The 21,391-nt window shown below is 41.8% G+C and overlaps 1 protein-coding gene across 1 annotated transcript in view; it reads right to left on the bottom strand.

Annotated features, from left to right (window-relative positions):
- The window catches only part of LOC140467903 (uncharacterized), a 154,414-nt gene that overhangs the window by 79,353 nt on the left and 53,670 nt on the right, over window positions 1–21,391 (bottom strand). Inside the window, exons 7-8 of the mRNA XM_072563979.1 lie at window positions 7,868–7,939; window positions 5,042–5,116 (exon numbers count right to left, since the gene is read on the bottom strand). Of these exons, the coding sequence (XP_072420080.1) occupies window positions 5,042–5,116; window positions 7,868–7,939 (147 nt within the window). The remainder of the gene's footprint in view (window positions 1–5,041; window positions 5,117–7,867; window positions 7,940–21,391) is intronic.

The raw sequence follows: 21,391 nt of genomic DNA on the forward strand, positions 1-21,391 counted from the left end.
TAGCCAGCATGGCTTTGTGCGTGGGAAATCATGTCTCACAAACTCGATTGAGTTTTTTGATAAAGTAACAAAGAGGATTGATGAGGGCAGAGTGGTGGGTGTGATCTATATGGACTTCAGTAAGGCATGTCAACAAGGTTCCCCATGGGAGACTGGTTAGCAAGTTTAGATCTCATGGGCAGGGAGAACTAGCCATTTGGATACTGAACTGGCTCAAAGGTAGAAAACAGAGGATGGTGGTGGAGAGTTGTTTTTCAGATTGGAGTCCTGTGACCAGTGGAGTGCCACAAGGATCAGTGCTGGGTCCACTACTTTTCGTCATTTATATAAATGATTTGAATCTGAGCATAAGAGGTACAGTTAGTAGTTTTGCAGATGACACCAAAATTGGAGGTGTAGTGGACAGCGAAGAAGGTTAACTCAGATGACAACAGGATCTTGACCAGATGGGCCAATGGACTGAGGAGTTTAAATTAGATAAATATGAGGTGCTGCATTTTGGGAAAGCAAATCTTAGCAGAACTTATACACTTAATGGTAAGGTCCTAGGGAGTGTTGCCGAACAAAGAGATCTTGGAGTGCAGGTTCATAGCTCCTTGAAAGTGGAGTCGCAGGTAGATAGGATAGTGAAGAAGGCGTTTGGTATGCTTTCCTTTATTGGTCAGAGTACTGAGTATAGGAGTTGGGAGGTCATGTTGTGGCTCTACAAGACATTGGTTAGACCACTGTTGGAATATTGTGTGCAAATCTGGTCTCCTTCCTTTCAGAAGGATGTTATGAAACTGGAAAGGGTTCCTTAAAGATTTACAAGGATGTTGCCAGGGTTGGAGGATTTGAGCTATAGGGAGAGGTTAAATAGGCTGGGGCTGTTTTCCTTGGAGCGTCGGAGGCTAAGGGGTGATCTTATAGATGTTTATACAATCATGCGGGGCATAGGTAGGATAAATAGACAAAGTCTCTTCCCTGGGGTGGGGGAGTCCAGGACTAGAGGGTATAGGTTTAGGGTGAGAGGGGAAAGATATAACAGAGACCTGAGGGGCAACTTTTTCACACAGAGTGTGGTACATGTATGGGATGACCTGCCAGAGGAAGTGGCAGAGGCTAATACGATTGCAACATTTAAAAGGCATCTGGATGGGTATATGAACAGGGAGGGTTTGGAGGGATATGGGCCGGGTGCTGGCAGGTGGGACTAGATTGGGTTGGGATATCTGGTCAGCATGAACAAGTTGGACAGAAGGGTCTGTTTCCATGCTGTACATCTCTATGACTCTATGTCATAGCATGCCATTCAGCATCAGGAGGGGGAGCAGTCAACGTTTCAGGTATAACCTTCTCCACCTCCAGCCGCTGCTTGGCTTGCTGACCAATAAAGGTAACCATACCAAACCCCTTCTTCACAATCCTATGACTCCACTTTCAAGGAACTATGAACCTGCATCCAAGGTCTCATCAGCAGCACAGCCCAGGACCTTACCACCACGTGTGTACGTCCAGCCATGATTCACCTTCCCAAAATGCAGCACCTCACATTTATCTAAATTAAACTCCATCTGCCACTACTCGGCCCATTCACCATCTGATCAAGATCCCATTGTACTCTGAGGTAACCTTCTACACTGTCCACTAAACCTCCAATTTTGATGTCATCTGCCAACTTACTAACTACACCTCCTATATTCACATCCAAATCATTTATGTAAATGACAAAAAGTGAAAAAGCAACCCTCCACCTCTGTCTTCTACCAGTTCTGTATCCAATTGGTTAGTTCTCCCTATATTCCATGTGATCTAACCTTGCTAACCAGTCTACCATGAGGAACCTTGGCGAATGCCTTCTTGAAGTCCATATAGATCACGATCACCACTCTGCCCTCATCAATCCTCTTTGTTACTTCTATAAAAAACTCAATCAAGTTAGTGAGACATGACTTTCCACTCACAAAGCCATGCTGACTATCCTGAATCAGGAGCGGTCAATAAATGCTGGCCAGCTTGTGGCAATTATGTTTCACAAATTAATGAAAACAATATTTAATGAGATCACCCCTTGTTCTAAACTGCACAGTTTAGAACCTGTCCATTCAGGTTAATCTTTCCTTATGGGACAATACTTTCAATAATTCACAAGAAAAACAGATAACGAAACTACCCTGTAAACGACACGTACAGTTTGAAAGATAATGGCACAGTGTCCACCTGGGTTCGATTCCAGCCCTGGGTGAGAATGTGTGGAATCTGCACACAGTTTCCATGCATTTCCATGTTTCCTCTGGGTGTTTTCTCGAACAGTCCAAAATATATGCAGATTGGGAGGACTGACCATGCTAAATTGCCCTAGGGTTATGCAGGTTTAGTAGATTAGCCATAGGAAATGCAGGATTGCAGGGATAGGGAAGGTCTGGGTTGCTTGCTCTTCGGAAGGTAGGTGTAAATCCAATGGGCCAAATGGCCTGCTTCCACACTGTGGAGATTCTATGATTCTCTATTCAATAATGTGAGGCATTTTGCTGTAGAAAAAGCAGTATCTGTACTTACCATTATTAACATGGGAATACACAGATTAACAGAAAGAAGCCATTCAACTCAATGGTCTGTACTAGAGTTTAAAATGTACAAGGCTCCAACTGCTTCATCTCAGCCTTTCAATTTCCCTTTCTCTTATGTCCTCCATGTTTCCTTTTCAGGCATTTGTCTTCATCTTTCTCTCGACATAAGTTCCACATGCTAAATGCTAGGTGATTCATAATTTTAATATATTTCAAACGTTTGTAATTGTACTCACATCTATCCATCACTTCCTCTGTAAGTTCATTCCACACACAAACCACTATGTAAAAAAATTGCCTCTCATGTCTTTTTTAAATCTTTGATCACTCATCTTAAAAATACACCCTCTAGTCTTGAAATCTACAACCGTAGGAAAAAGACACCTGCCATTCACCCTCATGATTTTATAAATGTCTATAAGGTTACCTCTCAACTCCATCACTCCAGTGAAAAAAGTCCCAGCCCTATCCAGCCTCTCTTCATAACTCAAAGCCTCTATTCCTAGCAACATCCTGGTAGATCGCTTCTGAACCCTCTCCAGCTTAATAATATCATTCCTATAACAGGACGACCAGAACTGGACACTGTAATCCAGAAAAGGCCTCACTAATGTCCTGTCCATCTTCAACATAACGTTCAAACTTGTATATTCAAAGGTCTGAGTAATGAAGGCAGGCATGCTCTTATGTGATCTATATGTAATGCAAATTTTAGAGAATTATGTACCAGAACCTCTAGGTCTGGTTGCCATTCAATTGCATTAACTGGCCAGAATTGTTGCATATACATCATAGCCACAACAACCTGAATTTATATAGCACCTTTTACCCACAAAATGTTCGTAAGGTACTTCATACGAAAATTATAAAAGACGGTTTGACACTGAGACCAAAAAGGTTGGTCAATGCAGTGTGTGTAAATGAGTGTCTTAAAACAGCAATATGACGGAGAGACAGAGGGGAATAGGGCGGGGGTTCCAGAAGACATGGCCACCAATGGTGGGGGAACTATAACTAAGAATGCACAAGGGGGAAGAATTAAAGGAGTTCAGAAGTCTCACACAATTGTAGGGTTTGAAGACATTACAAAGATACTATGGGACAAGGCCGTGGAATATGTCAAGACACTGCTTAATGGGAAGCCTGTGTATTTCAATCAGCAAAGGGCAGATTAGCAACTCGGGAAGAGTTTAGAAAGGCGGTGGGCAGTAAAGCTAAGTGTTGTCAACTTAAATGCAAAACTGGGAATTCCTGTGGCAGTACTACTGTTCCTAACTCTGAGCCATGAGACCTGGTTTTAGAATTTGTGTGCTTCAGAGGTGTACAATAACATGTCAGAGCAGGTTGTTTAAATACATCTACAAGCGAAAGCTAACACTATGCTTTCAAATGATAGGAGCAAGTACATTTGGGATGATTTAAAACATCTTCATCTTTTTATCTCTCTCTTAATTAATCTTTTTCTTTATATTATTTTCTATATCAGATTTGACATTAAATTCACAGTTTAAAATTACTTTCTTGTTCAGCCTCTGTACTTCGCACGAATCACAGAATCCCTATCGTGTAGGAACAGGCCCTTCAGCCCAACAAGTCCACATCGACCCTCCGAAGAGTAACGCACTCCACATTTTACCCCTGACTAATGTAATTAACCTACATATCCCTGAACTCTATAGGCAATTTAGCATGGCCAAATTACCTAACCTGCACATCCAACCAATTAGATTAGATTCCCTGCAGTATGGAAACAGGCCATTTGGACCAACAAGTGCACACCAACCCTCCAAAGAGCAACCCATCCAGATTCCTACCTTTACCCCTGCCTAATGCAACTAACACTTTGGACAATTTAGCATTGCCAATTCACCTGACCTGCACATCTGTGGATTGTGGGAGGAAATCAGACCACCTGGAGGAAACGCATGCAGACACAGGGAGAATATGCAAACTCTGCACAGTCACCTGAGGCTGGAATTAAACCTGGGTTCCTGGCGCTGTGAGGTAACAGTGCTAACCACTGGGCCACCATGCTGTCCTTTTCTTTCCCATCAACCTGAGTGATCGAGGCCAAACCCATTACTTGCACTGTCAAGGGTACTTGTGTTTCTCTCATAATCTGCAGTGTGTACTAATTCAGCGATAGTCTGCCTCCCAGGTATTGTAATCAGATTAAAATGGACATGAACATCAGCACACTTCACTTAGGTTTCCAACTAAAATTCACACCTACAAATTTTTCCACTATCACATCTATTAAATCTTCTGATTCTCACTACAGTTCTCCATCTGGTCTTGTAAATAATGGAGAAGGATTACAGAGAGCAATGTGATAATAGCAACCTGGCCTAGATTTGAAGAGATGCCTGCTTCTTAAGCAACATGATCCAAAATGTACTGGCTCTGGAGGATTTAGAATCATGAGGATTCAAGATGTGGTGGAAATTGCATTTCTAAAAGATGGCGCAGTCAAATCTGCCCATAACACTTACTTGGGTTCTTCATCTGTGAAAGGTCAACCTTGAGGTTAACCTGTAGGTGTCTTATGTCAGAGACCACCTGTGTAACTGAAGTAGAAACTGTATTTCAGACATCATTCAGTGAAATCTTTTCTTTGCCTCCCCATATTGCCTGCTTGTTGCAATGTGGTTTACGCCAGTCTGTTCATCACAAAGTACCTGGAATTAGAGCTGTCACCCTGGGGCTGTGTGGGGAAGACAGGGTCTTTACATAGTAAGTACATTTTCTTTTACCCTGTGGCCATGCTCTGAATTTCAGTTTATTAAAGGCTGGTCAAGGAGAAGGCAAAGTCAAGAACTGTCTTCAGGCTTAGATTTCAAATTACACAATTTATTATACATTAATACCAAATACTGCTATACTGGCAATCAGATATATAGCAGGCTCTGAACTAATAGTTACATTAGGTCAGGATCAATTTCGCTTTCTTCATCTCTATGTGTATGGGCTGTGACGATGCTGCTCCTTTAACAAGGTAATGTTATACTTTGCTTTTTTTCAGAGAGGTCGTAAAAGACACAGACTCTGCAAAGTCTAAGTTGAAGGGTTTTAAGGCCAGTTTGATTGTAGCTAATAGATAGTATCTCAGGCAAAAGGCTTTCAAGTTATTAAAAAAAATCTTGTACAATGAAAGGGGAGTGGCCAGTTCTCCCAGCTCAGCTTTTCTCTGGTTTGGTTTGGATTTTAGCAGTAGTTATGAAAGATGCTAGACCCAAAGAAGCAAGTCCATGTTGATCTCTCTCTCTGACTTCCCTCCTGTAAGACCCTGTGTTTGATTTTACCTTTTGCGTTCAGGGGTTCTAATAGGAATTGTTGCAAGTATTTGGAACAGCATCAGTAAGTTGGTATCATCTGTTGGGTTTTTGGATAGGTTAAGCTATTCTGTATTCTGTTCTCTTTAGTTTCTGTTTCATTCAGTAATCTTGTAAATAAATTCTGTTTTGTTTGAAACTAAGTGATCTGACCAACAGTATCTCTCTTGAAATAGCCACTGTATATCTGCTTAAAACAACTAGCAAAGTTAGGATCTGGGCTACTTTCTTGAAATGTTTTGAGGGGGTCAGGCCTGGTCCATGTCAGGGCTCTTAAGATTCTCTCATTCATTCCAGTATGGGGTTTGGCACAGTCTAGTTCTGGTGCAGTGCAGTATTGTGTAGAATCATAGATCTTGAAGAGGATTTTTGGCCCTTTTAGTTTGCACTGACAAAGTTACTGAAATATCTACACTAGTCCCAATTTCTAGCATGTGGCCCATTGCCTTGAATGTTATGACATGTCAAGTGCTCACTGAGGTACCTTTTAAAGGTTGGGAAGTTTCCAGCCTCAGCTACCCTCCTATGCAATGTATTCCAGATATCCATTACGCTTTGGGCGAAAACATTTTTTCTCAAATTCCCCCCAAAGCTACCACCTTTCACCTTAAAATTATGCCCTTTGTTTTTGATCTTTCAAGAAGTAGAACAGCTATTTCCTATCCACCCTGTCCATGTCCTTCATAATCTTATACACCTCAATCACATCCCCTCTCAGCCTTCTCGGCCCTAAAGAAAATAGCCTGAGCTTATTCAGCCTCTCTTTATAGTTAAAATGCTATCCTAGGCAGTATCCTCATGAATCTCCACTGCATCAATTCCAGTGTAGTTTAATCCATCTTGTGTAATAGAGTTTTGTGTAATCTAACTCCACCTACACTGTGTTACTTATGCTGAGTGACACTTAGCTCTGTGACATCACAAAATTGCTCCAGGATCCTGAGCCCTAACATAGCACATTTTGTTTTCACTCTTACAGAATCATTAAACTTCGATTCAGTTCTTTGTCCCTCTGAAGCATTCAGAGTTATTCAACTCCAATCCCATTCTGTGCCTTTTTCTTTTTTTTAAGATTCTACCAATCAACTAACTGTCTAATTCTGTTTTGCTAACTCTAATTTCAGCCTCAGCATTGGCTGCTCTAATAACACTCTGCATGTAAACAGTTATTAATTCTTTGCACATTTTACTCCCACTTGTAATAGAATCTGGAAGAGGAGTCATAGTCTAAAAACAAAGAGTCACCCATTTAAGACAGACAAGGTGAATACTGCATAAAAACCTGTTCAACAAGAACATTCTCTCTACATCCCACCTGGTCAACTCCCCTTTTATGTTTCAATGAAGCCACATCTGACTCTTCTAAACCCCAGAGAAAGCAAGCATGGCCCGTCTAGCTTTTCCTCATAACACAGAGGATCTCGGGGTTATGAAATGGTACCATAGTTGAGTACATTAGTAAGTTGATTTGTACGCAAATTGGAACGCAATACAGGACAATATAAAATAGCTGTTCGTAAGTACAAGGAAATATTCACATCTTTAAAATTAATCCTAATGTATGGAATCTTGTTTGTAAGCACAATCATTTGTAAATTGAGACAATTCATACTCATGGATTCTTTCATCATCTTTTCAGGAACAAAGTTCCAAAGAATCTCAACCTTCTGAGGGAAAAAAATATTTCCTCAATTGTTTTAAATGGGTGACACCTTATTTTTAAACAGGGATCCCTAGTTCTATATTCTCTCACAAGAGGAAACGTAATCTATCCCGTTGAAAACCCCTCAGTCGACTACAATTTGGAAAAACTGGATGGGTATCCAGGCCCCAAGTTCTATAACAATCACAGTAGAATCTTGTCAGAAAGATCAAGGCTTCCTTTTGTGGGGTCTCTTAAAAAGAATGTTGAACTTCTTTAAAAGTACAGAGAAACTGTTTGACTTGGAGAAACAAAGAGTATTGTGATCTTTTCTGAGCACTTACTATTCTTCAGCTGTGAGACCTTGCTCCTGAAATCAGACAGAGAGTTCTTTGTCTCCACTGGTATCTTAGCTACTGAAATTTAAAAAGAACACAATTTAGGCATCATTTAAGTACAGAGGAAGATCATTCAATATTATGATTGTTTCAAGTATATGCTGACATTTCGCAGTCTGCAGTATCCTCATTTAACACCTGCTCTGTATGGGGATGAGGAGAGTCTATCCCCAGCATGTTCCCTCCTTGATCCAGTGGTTTAGTCTCCTTCTCCCATGAGTTTCCCAGTCATTTATTTTGCTCAGGAAGGATGAGTGTATCTCCGTTACCTAGGCTGGAACAAGAGCCCCATTATCTATATGGGGCATAGGGTCCACCCTGTGACCTATATGGGATTGAGGGTGTTTCCTCTATGACATATATAGGACTGAGGCTGTTCACATGATCTATACAGGGCGCAGGGCATCTCTATGACCTGTATGAGATTGAGGATGTCCCCTTTACCTACATGGGACTGCGGCTGTGCCTGCCACTGACTTGGATTGCTGCTGTGCCTGCAACCGACTTGGGTCTGAGTCTGTGTCTGTGACCAACATGGGACTGAGGCTGTGTCAGTGACCTTTACTGCATTCTTGTTTAGAACAGAAATCTGGTCTTGGGAATGAACCCGGGTCTGCCAATCAAGTAATTTGGATAATTTAGTGTATTTACTTTAAAATATTTAACTTCTGTGACCACACTGAATATAGTGCAGTTGGATTTCCAGCACACTACTCCAGTGGCTTGTGAAACACCCTAGCCACCATCACCTGCTATCCTGCCACTCGACCCACCCAGCATCAACTGCCATCCTTCCCACCATCTGCACATTGACCACAAGGCATCAACTCCCTCACTCACTCTCTATAAGCAAACATTATCAGTCAATCATTAACTTATGTTGAATGTTAAAATAAATATGAATAAACTAATTACATTTAGAATTATTAATGTTTAAGATGATCATTTAAAAATATTAAAAATCAATAGCCTCAGATAATCAGTAAAAATGGTGAAAAAAAATAAAATATTAAAAGCTATGTGATACTTGTGCATGTATACAAACACTTGTCTCTGTGTTATTCTCAGTGTTGTTTGCTGGTGCCCTTAAGAGTCATTCCTAGTCCTCTAACATTTTGAGAGAAACTGCTTGCTTTTTTGTGCTTCATGGGTGACTAGACATCAGGCAGTTAATGAGGCACACAGGAGCAGCAACACCTGAGAGTCTGGTGTCAAATGTGTCTGTTCTAACAGTGAAATAACTGGACAGAGGCCTGTATCCTTTCATCAAGTCACCCTCTATTTACACATCATTTGGAGGAGCCAGTGTTGGACTGGGGTGAGCAAAATTAAAAATCACACAACACTGGGTTATAATCCAACAGGTTTATTTGGAGGCACTAGCTTTTGAAGCATTGCTTCTTCATTAGGTGGCTGTGAAGTAGGACCAGAAGACACAGAATTCATAGGAAAGGATTACAGTGGCTTGCAGCTGACATCTTAGTCTTTTGCTATAAGTTCTGTGTCTTATGGTCCTTCACAACCACCTGATGAAGAAGCAGCGCCTTGAAAACTAGTGCTTCCAAATAAACCTGTTGGACGATAACTTGGCGTTGTGTGTTTTTTAACTCTATTTACACACACACACAGTACATGGTTTCTGAACTGTTGGCTCAGAACCAGTCGATAGAGTGGGGAGACTCTGAATCTCCCTTTATTTCTACCAATCAGCTCAAAGATAGCCTCTAGACTGGGGAGACCGTCTGAATCTCCTGTTTATTTATCCCTTACACTACTGCACAGCAATGTTGCTTATTGTTTCCCACATCACCCGTGGTTGTGTATATGTACAGAAAATCTCCTTTTTGTATCTGTCAGCCAGGGCTCCCTGATGGGCCCAGGTATATATCCCCACCCAAGGATCTCAGTCAATGCGATCCACCTGGCCCTTGTTCCAATCACTACAGTGAACTGAAGCTCGGAGTCCATGATTTAAGTGATTTCCACAGTGTACACAGAACAAAGAACATTGCAGCAGAGTACAGGACCTTCGGCCCTCGATGTTGCGCTGACTTGTGAAACCAATCCGAAGCATCTATCCTAAACTATTCCACTTTCATCCATGTCTATCCAATGACCATTTAAATGCCCTTAAAGTTGGCGAGTCTGACATTGTTGCAGTGGGTTCCACACCCCTATTAGTCTGAGTAAAGAAACAACCTCTGATATCTGTCCTATATCAATTACCTCTCAGTTTAAAGCTGTGTTCCCTCATGCCAGCCATCACCATCCAATGAAAAAGGCTCTCAATGTCCACCTTATCTAACCCTCTAATTATCTTATACGTCTCAATTAAGTCACCTCTCAACCTTCTTCTCTAATGAAAACAGCCTCAAGTCACTCACCCTTTCCTCATAAGCATTGCATTGAATCCTGAAGCATTGGAATCCCCTCCTCCAGAGAGACAGCAGGACTACAGCAGACAACTAGGGAAGCTTTTTACCAGATTCTGTTGCCTCCTACAGACCATTCTCAGTAAATCATCTGGGATCCCTCGTTTAAGGGATTTGAACATCATACGGATATGAAATCTGAGGGCAAGCCTGCCTTTGACTTCTACTCATCAGTTTGGTGGAAATTAAGGCGATGTGGCATCTGTCACTGTTTCCTTCTTGTTATTGCCAATCTGTAGTTCAAGTTGGGCAGATGATCGAGAGAGTTTCCCAGTGCAAGTTCCTTCTATTGGCAATTGTCTGACTCACTGGACCATTTCTAACTCCTCATCGAGATAAGAATTACACCTCAATAGATGACCTTTGAACTAGCACAAGCCTACAACAAAACCAGACAGTATCGCAACTGCCCGATATCCTCATACACAAACACTTACAGCGTAGGAAGCTAGTTGGCCCATTATGTCTCCACTGGTCAACAAAAATCTGACTACACGAATGCCATTTTCCTGTTCTCAGTCCATAGCTCTGGAGGTTATGGCAACTACTACAACATAACGAAAGTTTCTGACTCAACCAGCCTTTCAGGCAGTGAGTTCCAGATTCCTACCACCCTCTGGGTAAAAATATTTCTCAACCTTTCTCTTAGCCTTCAACCTCTTACATTAAATCTATGTCCCCAGATTACTAAGCCATTTACCTATGTACAAAGTGCCTTCCTATCCATCCTTCCTATGCCCCTCATTATCCTGTACAAGTCCATCAGATTCCCCTCTCAAGCTTTGCTGCTCCAAGGAAATCAACCCCAGCCTACTGAACCTTTTCTTATAGCATAGCGCCCTGGTTAACCTCCTCTGCACCCTCTTAAGTGCTATCAGATTCATATAATGTGGTGACCAGAACTGCACGCAGAACTCTAGCTGTGGTTTAACCAGTTTTGTTGTACAGTTTCAGCATAATATCCTTAATCTTGTATTCAATGCCTTGCCATTAAAGGCAAGTATCCCACATGCATTCTTTAACATCTTATTTACCTGCCTGCTACCTTCAGGCATCTGTCCATATGTACACTGAGTTCCCTCTGATCTTTCCAGAGTTCCATGGCCAACTTCAGCTTCTTTGCAAAGATCAAGCCTACCACCTCAGAGAAATTTTCTTTTTGAGATTACTGTGAGCCAGAGATGAAGAGATATTTTGATAAACACACACTGTTAGTCTTCATCTGGGAAAGTTCCAATCTGGTATGGCCCAGCGAATCACTGATATCACTGAACATCTCCATTACTGGGAAAAAGATTTGAAATCATAATTCAACAATGTTGCATTTGCTCAATATTAATCAAAATGCTACAAAGTAACTGCTCAGATCATTACATTTCTCTGAATTTCACACGGATTAGTATCCGCTAATTATAGAACAAGGTGATAAAATTGATATAGTGAGTTGATTATCCTGCAGGAATACATAAGGATACAGCAAGTGATTTGTCCTGTAGGGACGCACAAATACGGTGAGTAGATTATCTTCTGGGAAACCACAGTTACAGGTGGTTATCCAGCAGGAAAATACAAGGAAACACTCAGCAGATTATCCTGTACGGCACACACACGGAACATGGGGAACACGGCCATTCATGTTGGGCACTGCTGAGGTACCTGAAGATGGAGGGATTGCAATGTTGCTGCATGACCTAGATTTGTTAATCCACATACATGTACAAATAATCCAGCTCAAGACCAAATAGCAAATCTCAATTTGTTTTCTTAAATAAAAAGATTGACATTTAAGTGTTTAACAACAAACTATAGCCAAAGCTAACAGGCCATCATTGACGGAAAAACAGATACACAAAACATTAAAAGTTGGAAATCAATGTTCTGGTCATACTAGAGCTCCAATTTTAAATGTACAAGGTGAGGTGGACTATAAGGATCATTTGGCAATTTTATTGGACTTTCTTTCTGAAACAGGGACCCCTCTGCACTGGACGGAAAGCTACTACTGTTAGAACATAGAAAAATACAGCGCAGTACAGGCCCTTTAGCCCTCGATGTTGCGCCGACCGAAGCCTACCTAACCTACACTAGCCCAATAACCTCCATATGCTTGTCCAATGCCCGCTTAAATGACCATAAAGAGGGAGAGTCCACCACTGCTACTGGCAGGGCATTCCATGAACTCACAACCCGCTGAGTAAAAGATCTACCCCTAACATCTGTCCTATACCTACCACCCCTTAATTTAAAGCTATGCCCCCTCGTAATAGCTGACTCCATATGTGGAAAAAGGTTCTCATGGTCAACCCTATCTAAACCCCTAATCATCTTGTACACCTCTATCAAGTCACCGCTAAACCTTCTTTTCTCCAATGAAAACAGCCCCAAGTGCCTCAGCCTTTCCTCATACAATCTTCCTACCATGCCAGGCAACATCCTGGTAAACATCCTCTGCACCCGTTCCAGTGCCTCCACATCCTTCCTGTAGTATGGCGACCAAAACTGCACACAATACTCCAGATGCGGCCGCACCAGAGTCTTATACAACTGCAACATGACCTCAGGACTCCAGAACTCAATTCCTCTACCAATAAAGCCCAGTACACCAATAGTTCTTCACAGCACTATTTACCTGGGTGGCAACTTTCAAAGATCTGTGTACATGGACACCAAGATCCCTCTGCTCATCACACTTTGACACTCAAAGTCCAGGGGGTAATGTGGGTGTATTAAAGTAGATTTTGCTGTTCTTCTGGTCTGTCGCCAGGCAGGGCTGCTTCAAGACATCTGCCAGGTTTATTCCTTCTTTGGGGGATGGGAGGAGCCTGTTCTCTAACAGTGAAATCTTGGGGCTGTTACCCAGACATAAGCAACCAAGAACAGTGATCGTCAAAAGTAAACACACACTCACAGTTGATCAAAGAACAATTCAGCACTACAGTGTCTAACTGAAAAGCACCTCTTGCTTTGAGTAAATTACTTTCATTCACAGTCAATAAAACCAGTGGTTTTTCAAATAAAATTCGAGAGCTGCAAAGCGTCTGTGTAGTTTTGAACTCATACACTCACAGAGTCATATAGCATAGAATCAGGTCCTTCAACCCATCATGTGCATGGTGACCAAAAAACACCAAACTATACTAATCCCCCTTACTTGCACTTAGTCCATATACTTCTACGCCTTGGCATTTTAAGTGCCTGACTAAATGCTTCTTAAACGTTACAAGTACACTGTATACCTGCTTCTGTTATGGACCAGGCCAGACACCCTCAAAACATTTCAAGAAGTAGCCCAGACCTGAACTCTGCTCGTTGTTTTAAGCCGATGTAAAATAAATATTCTCGGGGTGATGCAGCTGGACCACCCACTTAGTTTTAAACAAAACAGAATTATTTGCAAGATTACTGGATGAAACACAAACAAAAGAGAACAGAATACTGAATAACTTAACCTATCCAAAAACCCAACAGATTATCCCAATTTAACAATGCTGTTCAAACTACTTGCAACAAACCCCATAAATACCCATTGGCAAAAAAGGAAAAAAAATCAAACATAGGGTCTTACAACAGAGAGGTGTCAGAGAGATTTAGTATGGAACACCTTCTTCCATGTCGCTGTTTCATTGACCAGCAACCTCAAAAAAAACTGATTGCTGGCTTTGAACAGCCAAACTGCTAAAACCAAACTAAACCAGAGTTGGGAGAACTGGCCACTCCCCTTTCATTGATAGAATCCCTATAGTGTGTAAACAGGCCATTCGGCCCAACAAGTCCACACCTACCCTCCAAACAGTAACCCACTCAGACCCTATTATTCTACATTTATCCCTTACTAAAGCATATAACCTACACATCCCTGAACACTATGGACAATTTAGTATGGCCAATTCACTTAACCTGAGCATCTTTGGATCATGGGAGGAAACTGGAGCACTCAGAGGAAACCCACACAGACATAGGGAGAATGTGCAAAGTCCACAGAGACAGTCACCCGAGGCTAGAATCAAACCTGGGCACCTGGCGCTGTGAGGCAGCATGCCACTATTGTACAAGTAGTTTTTTTAAAACTTGAAAGCCTTTTGTGTGAGGTAGTATGTGTTAGCTATCATCAAATTGGCCCTAAACCCATAAAAGCCTCTTGGTGTCTCTGCATTTATGACTCATCTTGAAAAATAACAATGACAACTAACAGATATCTTGGTGGCATCCTTAAACACGGGTGAGGTGCCGGAGGACTGGAAGGTTGCTTATATTGTTCCCCTGTACAAGAAGTGTAGTAGGGATATTCTGGGTAACTATAGACCAGTGAGCCTGACATCAGTCGTGGGAAAGTTGCTGGAGAGGGTACTGAGGGATAGGATCTATTTACATTTAGAAAAGAATGGGCTTATCAGTGATAGGCAACATGGTTTTGTGCAGGGGAGATCGTGCCTTACCAAATTAATGGAGTTCTTCGAGGAAGTGACCAAGTTGTTAGATGAAGGAAGGGATGTTGATGTCATATACATGGACTTTAGTAATACATTTGATAAGGTTCCCCATGGTAGACTAATGGAGCAAGTGAAGTCACATGGTGTGCAGGGTGTTCTAACTAGGTGGATAAAGAACAGGTTGAGCAACAGGAGACAGAGTGTAGTAGCTGAAGAGAGTTTCTCAAAATGGAGTCAGTGTTGGGGCCACTGTTGTTTGTAATATACATAAATGATCTAGAAGAGGGCACTGTTGGTATGATCAGCAAGTTTGCAGATGACACGAAGATTGGTGGAGTAGCAGAAAGCTTAGGGGACTGTCAAAGAATACAGGAAGATATAGATAGACTGAAGAGTCGGGCGGAAAAGTGGCAGATGGAGTTCAATCCAGACAAATGTGAGGTGATGCATTTAGGCAAGACTAATTCTAGAGCAAATTATGAATGGAAGAGCTTTGGAAAAAGTTGATGGGCAGAGAGATCTGCGAGTGCAGGTCCACTGTACTCTGAAGGTTGCTGCACAGGTGGATAGAGAGGTCAAGAAGGCATATAGTATGCTTGCCTTCATTGGACGGGGTATTGAGTATAAGAGCTGGCAAGTCATGTTAAAATTGCACAAGTTATTGGTTCAGCCGCATTTAGAATACTGTGTACAGTTCTGGTTGCCACATTACCAAAAGGATGTGGATGCTTTGGAGAGGGTGCAGAGAAGGTTTACAAGGATGTTGCCTGGTAATGAAGGTGCTAGCTATGAAGAGAGGTTGAGTAGGTTAGGTTTATTTTCATTAGAAAAAAAGGAGATTGTAGGGGGACCTGATTGAGGTTTACAAAATCATGAAGGGTATAAAGTTAAAAATCACACAACACCAGGTTATAGTCCAACAGGTTTAATTGGAAGCATACTAGCTTTCGGAGTGACATTCCTTCATCAGGTGATAGTGGAGGGCTCAATCGAAACACAGAATTTATAGCAAAAATTTACAGTGTGATGTAACTGAAATTATACATTGAAAAATGGATTATCTGTTAAGCCTTTCATCTGTTAGAATACAGTGATGGTTTCACTTCTTTCATGTGTAAATCACAAAACCTTTTTTTTTAAAAGTTGCATTCTCGCGTTAGCTGTTAACAATGGTGATAGCTAGACAATATGTTGAAGGTGTTAGCCCCCTGTGTTCTCTGTCTATGCCATGATGTTTAGATTGATTCTAATCTAAAAAGTGAGATAACGGAGTTTGAGATGAATTCATGCAGTTTTTGAACAAAGTACAACGTAACTCTGCAAGTACAAATTCACCCCACAAAATATATGTGTGCATGTGGGTCTTTGTCTGTGTGTGTGTGTGTGTGTGTGTGTGTGTGTGTGTGTGTGTGTGTGTCTGTCTGTCTGTCTGTCTGTCTGGGGTGTGGGTTGTGAGTGCAGAGTGTCTTAAGTCTGTGACAGGATGCGTGTGGGAGTGTGTATGTCTATAAGAGTATGTGTGGGTGTCTGTGTGCACATCGGGTGACCATCCTCCAAGGTGGACTTTGGGACAGGCAGCAGAGAAAAGTGGCCGAGCAGAGGCTGATAGCTAAATTCAGTATCCATAGGGAGGGCCTCAACCGGGACCTTGGGTTCAAGTCACATTACAGGTGAGCACCATTGCACTCCACACACACACACAGATATTCCTACACACACACACTCTCACAAACACACGGACACAGGTACACACTCAGACACCCACACACACCCTTATAGACACACACTTCCACAATCACACATGCACCCCCTCACAGACTTAAGACACTCTGCACTCACTACACCTACACACACACACACACACAGACACACACACACACACACAGACAAAGATCCACATGCACACATATATTTTGTGGGGTGAATTTGTACTTGCAGAATTACATTGTACTTTGCTCGAAAACTGCATACATTCACGTAGAACTCTTAACTCAAAAACTGCATGAATTTATGTAAAACTCCGTTATCTCACTTTTTAGATTAAAATCAATCTAAACATCATGGCATAGACAGAGAACACAGGGGGCTAACACCTTCAACATATTGTCTAGCTATCACCATTGTTAACAGCTAACCCGAGAATGCAACTTTAAAAAAAAGGTTTTGTGATTTACACATGAAAGAAGTGAAACTATCACTGTATTCTAACAGATGAAAGGCTTAACAGATAATCCATTTTTCAATGAATAATTGCAGTTACATCAACTGTAAATCTTTGCTATAAATTCTGTGTTACAATCGAGCCCTCCACTATCACCCGATGAAGGAATGTCACTCCGAAAGCTAGTGTGCTTCCAATTAAACCTGTTGGACTATAACCTGGTGTTGTGTGATTTTTAACTTTGTACACCCCAGTCCGACACCGGCATCTCAAATCATGAAGGGTATAGACAGGGTGGATAGAGACAAGCTTTTTCCCAGGGTGAAGGATTCAATAACGAGAGGTCGCGCTTTCAAGGTGAGAGGTGGCAAGTTTAAGGAGGATACACGTGGCAAGTACTTCACACAGAGGGTGGTGGGTGTCTGGAACACGTTGCCAGCAGAGGTGGTAGAGGCAGGCATGGTAGATTCATTTGTGTCTGGACAGATGCATACGTAGGTGGGGAGCAGGGGGATACAGATGCTTCGGAATTGGGTGGCAGGTTTAAAACAGTAGATTTGGATCGGCTCAGGCTTGGAGGGCTGGAAGGCCTGTTCCTGGGCTGTAAACTTTCTTTATTCTTTAACATAACCTGGTTAAAGGAGCAGCATCATCACAGTTCCACCACCCTGAGACAACAAGTTCCATATTTCTACATCCTCTAGATGAGAAAAAAGTTTCCTCAGATCTCCTCTAAATCCTTTACTTGTCATGTTAAACTTATGCAGTCTGGGCTTACATGCGTCTGCCATGGGAAAAGATTCTCACAATCTATTCTGTCTATGTATCTCATAATTTTGTTTACTTCAGTCAAATTCTGTTCCCTGCCCTCAGCTTCTGCTGCTTTAGGGAAAACATGCCCAGTCTATCCAGTCTCTCCTCATCACGGAGACTTTCCATCCCAGACAATATTCTGGTGAATATCCTCTGTACCTTCTCCTGAGTAATCATGTCCTTCCACTAATGTGGCAACCAGAATTCTATACATTATTCCACCTGTATCCTGAGTAATGCTTTATATCATTGCAACTTCCCTGCTCCAAAATCTTCCCCTGGTGAATGAAGGTAAGCATCCATGTGCCTTTTCCATCAACCTACCTACTTACCTGTGTTGACGCCTTCAGGTATCTATGGACTTGTCCATCTTTATTCCTCTATACTCCCTTGGAGACTTTCTATTTATTGTATTAATCCTTCCCTTATTTGACCTCCCAAAATGTAATACCTCACTCTTATCAGGATTAAAGTCCATCTGCAACTGTTCTGCCCAATTTACCAGATGATCTCTATCAGACTATAGTCTGAGACAATCTCCGTCACTATCAACACCACTACCAGTTTTCATGTCATCTTCAAACCTACCAATTGTACCTTCTACATTATATCTTTATTGTTATATTTTTTGGCACCTTTTCAAAAATCTCAGGATCTCCAACACATTAATGCTAACTCTCCCTGACCAATCTCTGCTGATCCAAGTGTCGATTAATCATGTCCCTTAGAATTTTTCTGATAATTTGCCAAGTAATGATGTCAAACTATCTGGTCTGTAATTACCTGGTCTAAAACTTCTACATTCAACATTAATGTACATAACAAACAGGAAGGGCCCCAGTTCTGAAGACGGGTCACTGGAGCTGGAATGTTAACACTGCTTTCTCTCCAGAATTGGGCTGAGAAGTGGAAAATAGAGTTCAATGCAGATAAATGAGAAGTGATTCACTTTGGGAAGAATAACAAGAAAGCAGAACATTGGGTCAATGGAAAAATTCTTGGTAGTTTGGATGTGGTCAGAGGGATCTTGGTGTCCATGTACATAGATCCCTGAAAGTTGTCACCCAGGTTGATTGAGCTGTTAAGAAGGCTTATACAGTATGTTAGCTTTTATTGGTAGAGGGATTGAGTTCCGGAGCTGTGATGTCATGCTGGTACCGTACGAAACGCTAATGCGGCCTCATTTGGAATATTGTGTACAGTTCTGATTGCCTCATTACAGAAAGGATGTGGAAGCATTGGAAAAGGCGCAGAGGAGATTTACCAGGATGTTGCCTGGTCTGGAAGAAAGGCTGAGGGACTTGGGTCTGTTCTCATTGGAGAGAAGAAGGCTAAGAGGGGATTTAATAGAGACATACAAGATGATCACAGAAAGAGAGGGTGGACAATGAGAGTCTTTTTCCTAGGATGACGACATCGGCTTGTACAAGGGGGGGCATAGCTGCAAATTGAGGGGTGATAGATTTCAGACACACGTCAGAGGCAGGTTGCTTACTCAGAGTGGTAAGGATGTAGAATGCCCTGCCTGCCAATCTTGTTAACTCAGCCACATTAGGGGCATTTAAACAGTCCTTGGATAAGCACATGGATGATGATGGGATAGTGTAGGGGGATGGGCTTAGATTAGTTCACAGATCAGCACAACATTGAGGGCCGAAGGGCCTGTTCTGTGCTGTATTGTTCTATGTTCTTAAAAGATCAGCAGAGAACACCTGAAAGTAGAGTCACAGGTAGTTATGATAGTGAAGGCAGCGTTTGGTGTGCTTTCCTTTATTGGTCAGAGTATTAAGTACAGGAGTTGAGGGATCATGTTATGGCTGTACAGGACATTGGTTAGGCCACTGTTGGAATATTGTGTGCAATTCTGGTCTCCCTCCTATCAGAAAGATGTTGTGAAACTTGAAAGGGTTCAGAAAAGATTTACAAGGATGTTGCCAGGTTTGGAGGATTTGAACTATAGGAAGAGGTTGAATAGGCTGGGGCTGTTTGCCTTGGAGTGTTGGAGGCCAAGGGTTGGCTTTATAGAGGTTAATAAAATCATAAGGGGCATGGATAGGATAAATAGACAAAGTCTTTTGCCTGGGGTGGGGGAATCCAGAATTAGAGGGCATAGGTTTATGATGAGAGGGGAAAGATATAAAAGAGACCTAAGGGGTAACTTTTTCACTTAGAAGGTGATATGTGTATGTAATGAGCTGCCACAGGAAGTGGTGGAGGCTGGTACAATTGGTCATTTAATAGACATCTGGATGGGTATATGAATAGGAAGGGTTTGGAGGGATATGGGCCGGATGCTGGCAGGTGGGAACTAGATTGGGTTGGGATATCTGGTCGGCATGGACAACCAGGGTCTGTTTCCATGCTGTACACCTCTATGACTCTATAACTCATAGAAAGGTCCGGAAGATGTAACAATGCTATAATTTTGACAGACTAAATTCGTTTGCATTTCGTTCCCATAAGTGGGACTTGTATTTATTGAGAGAGCATACCATTAGAATTTTGTTTTATTCAGGAATAATTAGTAGTTAGAGGAGAATTGTTCGATTTGTTAGTGGTTCTGCTAATTTGTTCATTGCTGGAGTTGGAAAAATAAATTATTACTTGTTAATTATAGAGTGAGCGGAAGGATTTCATTTCATTTACCTACTCCTTTATAACAGATTAGGAGGTGACACTTCTTTTAACAGATTATGAGGCGAGGTGAGCCTCTTCGAGTGTTTTGCTTCTAATTGTTGGGGTGGGGAGGGGGGGGGGGGCGGTGGAAATCAAGCTCCCCTTCTTAACAATATCCAAAGCCTCCTCCTTATTAAACTAAACATGCTCTAGAATCTCATCATCCCAACTGAAATCTCCAGTTACAATATCTTTGTGAATACAGATGAGAAATATTTACTTAAGACCTCACCCATGTCCACTGGCTCCACACATTCCTTTGGTCTCTAATAGGCCCCACTCTTCTGTGCGTAATCCTCTTGCTCTTAATATACTTATAAAATGCCTTGGGGTTTTCCTTAATCCTATCTGCCAAAGATATTTTCTGGCCCCTCATCTCTTGCAGTCTATATACTCCTAAAGGAGCTCCCCTGTTTTTAATGCTCTGTGTCTAACATACACTTCCTTCTTTTTCTTTCATCAAACTCTCGATCTCCCTTGACATCCAGAGTTCCCTAGACTTACTGCTCTTGCCCTTCACTCTTCGAGGAACATGCTGACCCTGAACTTTCACCAATCAATTTTAAAAGCCTCCCATTTTCCTTACACGCAAGTGGCTGCTCCAAGTCACTGTCTGCCAGGTCCAGTCTAATGATATTCCACTAATCTAGACACAACTTTTGCATGATCATTATCTCTTTCCATAATGACTTTGAAATTTTACAAAGTTATGGTCACTATCCCCAAAATACTCATGCAATGGCACTTCAACCACTTTTGTTTCATTTGTTAGGATCAGGTTCAGCACTGCCTCATCTCTAGTAGGTCAGTCAATGTACTGGCACAGAAAAAGTCTCCTAAATGCACTTCAAAAATTTCGCCCATCTAATCCTTTCACACTAAACCAATCCCAGTTAATGTTAGCAATGTTGAGTATAACCCTATTCCTCTCACACCTTTCTGATTTGACCACATATCT

Source organism: Chiloscyllium punctatum, chromosome 46 (genome assembly GCF_047496795.1).
Source record: "Chiloscyllium punctatum isolate Juve2018m chromosome 46, sChiPun1.3, whole genome shotgun sequence".
NCBI lineage: Eukaryota > Metazoa > Chordata > Chondrichthyes > Orectolobiformes > Hemiscylliidae > Chiloscyllium > Chiloscyllium punctatum.